The 10476-nt window shown below is 39.6% G+C and overlaps 1 protein-coding gene across 4 annotated transcripts in view; it reads right to left on the bottom strand.

Annotated features, from left to right (window-relative positions):
* Positions 1-1112: 1112 nt before the first annotated feature.
* specc1 (sperm antigen with calponin homology and coiled-coil domains 1) overlaps positions 1113-10476 on the bottom strand; it is a 145950-nt gene continuing 136586 nt past the window's right edge. For 2 of the 4 annotated variants that reach the window (XM_078172362.1, XM_033645754.2), the window contains exons 14-15: positions 8235-8294; positions 1115-1706 (exon numbers count right to left, since the gene is read on the bottom strand). In XM_078172362.1, the coding sequence (XP_078028488.1) occupies positions 1617-1706; positions 8235-8294 (150 nt within the window). In that variant the 3' untranslated portion in view covers positions 1115-1616. Of the gene's footprint in view, positions 1707-8234; positions 8295-10476 lie in introns of all 4 variants that reach the window. The other 2 variants (XM_033645762.2, XM_078172363.1) reach the window with 2 other exon arrangements.

Below are 10476 nucleotides of genomic sequence, written 5' to 3'. Positions count from 1 at the left end.
GTCTTGGAAGATTTGGCACATTTGAAAATGACCAGAACCAACGGGAGCCCATTACCGCCAATGTGATTAAAAATAAAAAAAGATACTGTTATTATTGATAAGTTATTATTAGAAAACTGTATGTATGATGTATTGATGTGTGGGTGAATGGTGCATGTGTTGTAAAGCACTTTGAGTGGTTGCTAAAGTCCTGTTTCCACCAAGCAGTGCAATACAAGTAGTCAACTAATGGCCCTAAATGATGACTATTGGTCGACTGGGAAAATTCGTAGTCGTGGGCAGCCCTAACTGAGATACTAACTTGTCATTTTTCTTATAACAACTCATTATTTTGAGATACAAAGTCATTATTTCAAGAAATGTTCTCACTGTAGTGACTCACAGGATCTGTTTTTTATCCATCACATTGGCAGATATGGGCTTCCATAAGAACCAGAGCATTTGATTCACAAACAACACTGATAATTAGCATATAATGGAAAAATATCTTCTGTACTGACAGCCAGTTTGTGACAAAATCTGGTAACACTTGAAGTTATCTACATAAGAGTGACATGACACTGTCATGAACCTGTCATGAACATTATGTACATGTCATAAACGTTTATGACGGCTGTCATTAAGTGTCATTCAGTTTTTGTAATGACAAGTTGACATTGTTTGGGTTGTCTTGATTATGACAACTTGACATTAATGAAAGTGACATTACCAGAAGTTGTCTTTGTCATGACAAGTTGACATTGTTTGGGTTGTCTTTGTCATGACAAGTTGACATTAAATTTGTTTGGGATGTCCTTATAATGACAAGTTGACATTAACCAGGATGACATTACCAGAAGATGTCTTTGTATCAATCATTATGTCACCTTGTCATAAACTCAAAAAGAGCTGCATTTATTGGTAATGTCAACTTGTTATGACAACCTAGTTAATGTCAACTTGTCATTATAAGGACATCCCAAACAAATTAATGTCAACTTGTCATGACAAAGACAACTTCTGGTAATGTCACTCTGATTAATGTCAAGTTGTCATAATCAAGACAGCCCAAATAATGTCAACTTGTCATTACAAAAACCAAATGACACTTAATGACAGCAGTCATAGACGTTTATGACATGTACATAATGTTTATGACAAGTTCATGACAGTGTCATGTCATAGTTATGACAGTGTCATGTCACCCTTATGTAGATACCTTCAAGTAAAGTGTTACCCAAAATCTATTACAGTATGTATTTTTGTCAGTTCTTTCAAAGTCAGTATAGAGGGAGTTAAAAAAAATCAAACCAGCTCAGCTGTCCCCTGCCTGTGAATCCGATGCTCAGATGATGTTTAAAGCTGGTAAAATTGAACAAGTTATTGTTTCTTGCAGTACAGTCTTTGTAAATTTGAGCCTCAGTGCTCACTGTAGCGTCCCGTTAAAAAATGAGAAAACAGCAACTCTGTGATTGTTTCAAATCTCCCAAGAATGGAGACTTCCTCAGTTGTGTGTTAAGTGTCCAACAGTGAGCAGGAGGAAGGTTACGCTGGCAGCGTTACATCTGTCTGGAAGGTGAATGTAGTGCTGACAGAAAAAGTGCTGCAGTGCCTCCAATTCATCTCTCTCCAGCTGGTCAGGTCTCAAAGTACTTGTAGATCTGAGAGACGTACTGCATGACGCTCTGCCAGTCCGGCCTGTCTGTCTTCATCACCTCCTCCATGTCCTGTTTGGAACAAAAAGAACAAGGAGTGTTTAGAGTTATGGTGTTTTGATTGTAATAATTCTGAGCTTTACAAACAGCACCACTGTCAGTCCAGTCAGAGTGGTGTGGAGATAAAACCCAGCTTCCTTAATATTTATGTATTCTGCAAGGACTCCATGTGTGGTCGTAAAAGGGCAACCATTAACAGTGAGCAGCATTATTATGAAGTCACTCTTCACAGGAGCGTCTGCTAAATGCCAGAACAACAGCATCCCCATTAGCACAATCAGAACTAACATGCAACGACGCCAAGATACGACACCAAGTCTCTCAGTGTGAAAATAACATTTGATTTTTATATCTTGATGGGTTTCTTATTTAAATACTTTCTATTTTATGTCCATGTGTGTTTTACATTACTGTCACACTGAGTGGTAAAATTTAACTAAGAACCTTTAAGTACAGTTTTGAGGTTCTTGTACTTTACTTTAATACTTCCATTTCATGCTACTATAGACTTCTACTCCATAGTTTGAGATCATGAATACAAAATATAAATAAACAAGCAAATTATTATGATGTGTTATTGCAGGTTAAACTACACAGACATGACCTCAAGTAGGAAACCCCAGGGACATTTTAGATTCTGATCTCAATTTTAAAGCTCATTTTAAATCACTGACAAAAACTGCATTTTATCATTTACACAATAAAGCCAAGGTACGACTGCTACTGAGCCAGCGAGATGCTGAGAAGCTTATCTGTGCTTTTGTTTCCAGTTGTCTTCACTATTGTCATGCTCTTCATACTGGCCTACCGAAAACTGCTGCCAGGGTTTTAACAAAAACCAAAAAGAGAGACCATATAACTCCTGTTCTACATAACCTAAACTGGCTCCCAGTATCTTTTAAAATTGATTTTAAAATCCTTCTTCTGGTTTTTAAGGCTCTTAAAAATTATTCTTATTTAACAGATTCCTCATCACCTTATGTCCCTCGACAAACCCTGAAATCCGCCACAGCTGTTCTTTAACTGTTCCTAATGTCACCACAAAAACCTTTGGGGATGCTTCTGTTAGCTGCTATGCCCAAAAAATACAGAACACCCTGCCTTTAAATATTAGACTTGCTGGCTCAGTGGAGAGTTTTAAACAACAACCCAAAACATATCTTTTTAATATAACCTATGACTAGCAGCTTCCTGTGTTAATATTCATAATATGTATTTTTTATTATTTGATTTGATTATTGATTGATTAATTTATTTATTCTTCTCATTTTTCCTTGATTGAGTAGTGTATAATTGTAAGGTTTTATCTGTTTACTGTCTGTCTCTGCTGCTGATTTGTAAAGCACTTTATGCTGCATTCTGTGCATGAACGATGCTATATAAATAAAGTTCATTCATTCATTCACCATATAAAATAATTACAATGAGCTTCACCTTTACCAGCTGCAACACTAAAGTGATGAACAAATTAATGCATTAATAATTATATTCCAGTAATAAAGTATATATTATTCTGAAACGGACCGTTCTGCATTATGAATACTTTTAATTTGGGTACTGTAAGTATATTCTGATACTAATATTTTTGTGAGAGTGTGAGTTAACTTTGCTGAACAAGGAGCTGCTGGTCTAACAATGCCTCAGGTAACTTGTTAGTTAGGTCACTTGGTAACACAAACTGACTTACCCAGGGGTCAGCAACCTTTACTATCAAAAGACCCATTTTCTAACAAAAATTTGAGTCTTATTATGAAGGTAACTCAGACTATTGCGTATAAAAAAGCCGTTCAACATTACTAATAGGTCTAAACGAGCATTCATTAATATGTTTTAGCACAAGGTGGCTTGTTGGCAGGACGCTATTTGTGAACATTTGGTAAGAGGTGGTGGTGAAAGCAAATTAATCTGTCCACGCATTATTAATATCTATTTTCCTCCCAGACTCCACAGTCCATAGCTAGCCTCGCTAGGGAGATTCAAGACTAGTCACCACTACGGAGGTTCATTTAGACAAGACAGGAGAAACATTTAGAGGAAAAGGCTGTAGATCTTCTTGACAAAATATTAAAAGTTGTTTGTAATTCTGTGCCTAGGCTACACATTTTTACAATTAGAGAATGTAAGAAATTCTTTAGGCTTACAGCAATTATAAATAAAAATTCAGTTCCATATGATTTTTTTAGAGCCTCAGGGAGCCACTGGAGAGAGGCTCATGTGAGTCGCACGTTGCCTACCCATGCACTAACAGATCAAGGCGGTTGCAGACCAGCAGCTCCTGTGCTGATCAATTTAACATTACTGTCTTTGTCAATGGTGTCTGGCTTTGAAGAGAGTGTGATTAAAGGGGAACTGTGCACATTTTCTACATTCATACATGTTATTCCTACGGTGTAACAATCCAAAAATATCAATAAACATGAACAACTCTCTCCCAAATCCAAAAACTAGAGTGCTCAAACTCAAATATGTGATGTCATAGGGTATAATGTCTGGAGCTGCTCCATAGACAATAAATTGGGAAAGATGTTCCAGATCAGTGGTTTCCAACTGGACCACAAGTGATGCACAAACATCAAGTCTGTAAAAAACAATTTATTTTTAAGTACAGTGAATTTCTAACACAGAGCTTTTATTTTGAAGTGCTGTTTCCTGCTGTAGAGTGAGTGACTAACGGACAGCTACTTCAGAGAGACAGTAAACTGGCGACATGGCCAAACCAAGTATGACACCGAACATATTAAGCCATGTGGACTTTGGACTCGTGACTGGGGAGAAATCTGGACCCTGTGGGTGGACCAGTGGGGAGCCACAGTTCTAGACGACACTGAGCACCCAGAGGAATGTTCTGAGTTTATGGGGACATTTCAGAACACCACAACAGAACACAAATCAAACAAACATTCTGTGGGTCCAAAAACTCCATCTCCCATTCCTTGTCTATGGAGCAGCTCCAGACTTTATACTCTATGACATCACAAGTTTGAGACGTACCTCTCTGGTTTCTGGCTTTGAGAGTGAGTGGCTCATGTTCACAAATCTTGATTGATCTTTTCTAGGTCATGGAAATAATTGGAATTATTAATTTAGGTGGTGTCCCCCTCCCCAGTTGCTCTTCCCGAGGTTCCTACCATTTTTTCCCTGTTAAAGGGAGTTTTTCTTTATCCGCTGTGAGAGTCCGAGGTCAGAGGCATGACGTATGCTGTAAAACCCTCTGAGGCAGATTGTGATTTGCTTTATAAATAAAACTGAATTGAATATGAAAGCTTACAAACAGATGTTTGATGAAGTTTTGCTGTTATTAAACATGACCACCGTTCACAACAGTTCATCAAGAATTTTTTGGATTCTTCCTTCTCTGTGGAGGCATGCGAGAAAAAGTTTTCGTAACAGGGGTTGAGATCAACAAATGGTCACTTGGGGTTGAAGTATTCTTTTATGATACTGTAATCTACATTATTGCATTATTATGACACTCAGTATCTGTTTCTCAATATAGGATATAGTCACCTGCTTGGACACAAATCAGGGCCCAGAGTGATGAGTCAGACGTTGAACCAGGCTTTCACATGACACTGTCAAGTTGCGTCACAGCAGTTTCCCTGAGCTCAGACTTATACAGAAGCTTCACTGCAATAACAGTAACTTCCATGATGTCTCAACCCCCTTACGGGAGGGTGATCAGCTGCTTCTCTCTGGGCTGACTGTCTGATTGTTGTGTTTATATAACAGAGAAAGTAACAGTTGAAAAGTTGGAAGTCACCAGCATGGGAACATAATTCCCGTAACCACAGGCACATAATGGACATTTAATAAGACAAAGTAAAATGGACTTTGGTCTCAGTGAAACATTTGGGCCTATTTTACTTCCTCGCTGACGTCCAGCTAGCTCTTCCACATATAAAGCGAAGGAGCTATTCGACTGATTTGTGTTTTCTCAGAGCACTTATTTTGGCTGGACTTCAGAAAGAACAGATATCCAACAAATATTCATCTGATTTATCATGCTCCTCAAAACATGGTGCTGTCATCAGGAAAGCAGAACATAGCGAGAAGTCATGCACAGATGTAAAGCAGGGCTGGAGAGAGGTCACATTAGTTTAACCTTTGCATGTCTCAGATACTCTGCAATCACTTCTAAGAAGAAAGTAAAAGTGTTAACAGAACAGTATGTTCAGCACCCAAAAAACATAGGTGTGAGCCAGGGGCGATTGCTCTGAGACAACAAGGGAGGCTGAACTTCCCCTAAAATTTCATATAGAAGAAATGATCAAATATGCACTATTGAATTTACATTAAAATAAGACTTTACATTGCATTAAACGTGTGCTAGGATGCGTTTCACATCATGACTATGATGTTCAAACGTCAGCTGTTTATCACCAGATTTCAAACACGACCTCCCCGTCGTACATTCTTGTGTCAGCACGGTGAATGCGGAGCCTCCAAGCACTCCTATGAGACAGCGCTGAGCAGGTTTTTTTCATGCAGCAAAGCGAGACGGTCATTGGATAAATGCGACAAAATCGTCACTTCCAGGGAGGCTCAGCTTCCCTGGGACCTAATGGTGCGGTAGGCGGGAGAGGACGCTTGGTGTATGCATGATGATTGGAGGAATTGTCTAAAGGCTGAACCCCTTTGTGATTGACGGCGCTTTTAAAATATATTTCGGCATTTCGAGCTCAGTCCCATGCGGATGCGAGTGCCGTCCGGAGTTCCGAAAATCTTTGAGGTTTGTTTTGAGTGTGGTTGAAAAACGGCTTCAATTAAATGTTCCTTTTATAAGTTACTGCCTCGCTACAATACGACATATTTCATGATGTAAACTTAAAGTGAGCTTCCCCTGTTTGAAAGACCAGCAGCCGCCACTGGTGTGAGCATAGGCTGATTATGAGACAATGGGCCCCTGGGCACAGATGTGCCAAAAGGCCTCCTACATAAGAGCAAAACACACAGACTTTTTCGTGGTTTTGCCTTTTTTTGTGTCTCTTTGCATCTCTTTGTGGTCATGTTGGCCCTATTTCTACCAAGCGGTACGGTACGCATTTTTTCCATTTCCACTGCCAAAAGTTGTGGATGGTACCAATGGAACCGTTCTGCATACTCCTGATTTTTGATTCCCCCTCTGTTGGGGTACCTAAGACACAGATCTGGTACTAAAAGGTGGAGCTGTGAACACTGCAGTCTGTTGATTGGCCAATAGCGGACAGTCACTCTGCTCAGGGCTGAGCTGTGGCTGGTTTTGAGGCTCATGTAACCACTGTTCATACTGTGGAGAGTTTCACATTTCTAAGCTATAACTATAAAAATAAAGGATGTTTTGCTGCCTCTCACAGCAGCTGTAGTTTGGAAAAAAACTCAATTCACTGGGCCAACTGCTGGTGACTTTTAAGGTGGAACATTAACTTGTAATGTTACTCAATGCATGAGTTGACGACGTGAATCTATCAGCACACCTTAAATTTGACTGTTTGTTTGACTGGTTGTTGTTTGTTTGTCTCTCTTGATTACGTGAACTGCATATATTCTAATCCTCACTTAGAGGACAAAAAACCATTGCAGAGGGTCATTCTTGTGGGCTATGGCCGGCTGTGCTGGACTGAGAAGGACTAAATGCACAAACCCGCTATTTTTAAATATCCCATGGAGAGAGACTCTCACTGCAGCCTGTTCTATTTTGTTCTGAAAATGTTGGTAGACACATTCAGTAATCCATCCATGTGTCTGGGGAAAAAACCTAATTTCCACTGGCTGCAGCAGATTATTCCTCTAAAGTCAAATTACTCTGGAAGTTGTGTGCGTGAGGATTTCACTTGAGCTGGCCGGCATTAAACTGTTTACAGTGTCAACAATCTTACAGCCAGTAATATGTGTTTGAATGAGAAGGGAAAAAAAGCATGACAGTATAAAACAAAGGCTTTTAGGGTGTGTGTAATGAGGATGTCTCTGTATGAACAACAGCTCTGTGACGGCAGTGAAGTGAGCAGTGATTTAAACAAGACAAATGAGTCAGGATCTATAAACATTTTATAATGATTAGAAATCAGAAGCCCATGTGCCAAAATGTTGAAACTATTCCTTAAAGAGATGGAGCATTTACTCCACATTTGCTACCATAAGCACACTGCAGTGCTTCACTAGATATAAATATGGAAGTGACTCTGTTTACCTCATGACAAAACACGTAGTGTTCATTCTAAATATTTCACTGGAGCAGCTGGTTGTTACTCAGGCATTGCTGACGAGAGCTGCTAATGTTTTCGCAAAGCAACTAAGTCAAATTCTATCTGAATTATGCATAAGGTTAGTTTTTCTCTTGATGCAAAGTGTCGTACATTTCCAGAGCACAGTGGTGGAGTGCCGGCTCGAGGCAATCCAGGCAGAAAGTGAACGATAACTGATATGACACAGTTAAGCTCAAGACAGTCAGGAGGAAAAATCATCAGACAAAGTGTACTGTGTCCAGTTCGTCTAATCAAAGGTTCCCTCTGTGTTATCTAAGTGTGTGTGTGAGTATGTGAGGTCTGAGGCAGCTCGACTCACCAGGGAGGGTTTGATCCCAATGCTCTCAGCAGCCTGGAAAGCTAAGGTCAGATTCCGGACCTGAAGAAAAACAAACCATTGTGAAACCACTGTGAAACTCCCTGCACCCGTCATCCTGCAACATCACACATGGAGGTTCAAACGGTAACAAGAAGCTCACAAATATATTTATAAACCCTACAAGCACCCAAGAGAAAGTCTAAAACAGACAGCGTGTGAGGCTTAGCTTGTCTGCATGAGCATCTTAATGTATATTATCTCCTGTTTATTTAACACATGTAAAGCTATACTGTGTACTGAATTACTCTAATTAATTAATCAAAACTCAAAAATGGTATAAAAAATAACCTTGTATATTTTGTTTGTTTTTTTCTTCCCCCCAATTTTGCTTTTTGAAAATTTCAAGGCATAAATGAATCGGTTGTTCAGTGTCAACGTTACAATGCCCATGTCTTGTAAATATACATAAAAGTAAATAAGGTAAATACCAATACATCATAGAGAGATAGAGAGGTAGTAATACTGATAATAAAAATTAATAACAAAAAAAAGTAAGCTACATAAATAAATGAATGAATAAGTCATAGATATAAAAAAAATACAAAGTAGAAATAAAAATAAATAAAGATACATTTGAAATAAGAGAGAGAGATGATAAAAGTGATACAAAAGAATCAAATTAAAAAAAATAAAATCAACGGGGTGTCGGTAGCTTAGTGGATAGTGCTGGCGCCCCATGTATAGAGGTGATGCCTCGCTGCAGCGGTCGTAAGTGCGACTCCGGCTTGCAACCCTTTGCTGCATGTCGTCCCCCCACTCTGTCTCTCTCCCCACTTCACACTCTTCACTCTGTTCTGTCCATTAAAGGTGCAAAAGAACAATCTTTAAAAAAATAAAAAATAAATAAAATAAAATAAGATCAATCAATCAATAAAAAATAAAATAAAAGTACAAGTCACATTAAAAAAGACAGAAAATTAACAATACCATACTTTTTCTAGAGAGAGAGGTATAGTTGTTGAATGCATACCCTGAGTTAAAGTTGGGGTTGGCAGTTTAAGTTTAGCTTCACTGGGCAAAAATCCCATTATAAGCTTTGAGCATATTGTAATTCAAGTGGACTGAGAGAAAACCAGACTTTTGCACCTTCTCTTGGTTCTGTTTTCAGGTTTTTAGAAAATCTAGGCTGCGATGGGAGACTTTGCACAATCACAGGTCATTTCAGAGAGAGGGCATTCCTATTGGCTGTTCTACAAATGCAAATGCATGCAAGTCCCTTCAGTGAACCCTGATTCAATGGAGGGAGATCCTACAGAGAAAGTTCCAGCATCGGCAATAACTGCCTACACTGCAAAGCATCCCAAAAAAGGAAGACAGACTTATCGAAAAGAGAGTCTAAAATAGCAAAGAAACACGTGCCAATATCAGGAAGCCATTTCAGAGATGGAGAGAAAATGTTGGTAAAGGCTCATGGCTGCGGCTTCATAGTCAAGTTTATGTATCTAACATTATCGAGGGCCTCAAAACAGGGTGTGTCCTCCGGCTCAATCCCCGTCGCTACAGACCACCTCAGCGGAAGGAGAACAGGCAGCAGCTCCAAAGACAGAACCCCAGTCAGCAGCCACAGCAACCCAAATCCAGCCAGCCTTAACCCTAGCTCCGGGGGTCTGGACAGCCCTGATACCGAGCTGGATCAGCATCCAGATTCTGTTATGCGGCTACAGAGATCAGACGCAGCGATGCTACTGGCCATCAGCCCACAGAGACACCTGGGCTGGATAGCTCGCTAAGTCTTGTCTCATTTGTGGTCTGATAACCAGTTAGAGAGCAGGACAAGGAGGGGCTGAGCGAAGAAGCTGCATGCAATGTTACAATAAAATAAGATTCATTAAATTACTGTATGGGAAACACTGGGTTACTGGATGAAGCGTGTACATAAGCCTGTGGTCGTCTGGTAAGAGGGGCTTACGACAGAGAGGGGAGAGATGCAGGAGGAGAATGTATTTTCAAACATATCTTTTCCTTTTCCAGATTTCTGCCAACCCCAGCTGTAACATTTCCAAAAACAACGACAACGAAACTCAACAAGACAATGTACAAATTCATATTTACGTACACAGCCCACTTATACAAGAGAAGACAAGAGAAACAATATAACAGACATATCAAACTGGCAGATGATGTCCTTGATGTCAATTTTCTGGAATACTGGTGAACTGTAAGTACGTGAGGACTGCTAATA

Source organism: Epinephelus lanceolatus, chromosome 11, assembly GCF_041903045.1.
Source record: "Epinephelus lanceolatus isolate andai-2023 chromosome 11, ASM4190304v1, whole genome shotgun sequence".
Lineage (NCBI taxonomy): Eukaryota > Metazoa > Chordata > Actinopteri > Perciformes > Serranidae > Epinephelus > Epinephelus lanceolatus.
Note: the sequence above shows the minus strand (reverse complement) of the source record. Positions and strands in the feature narration are given on the sequence as shown.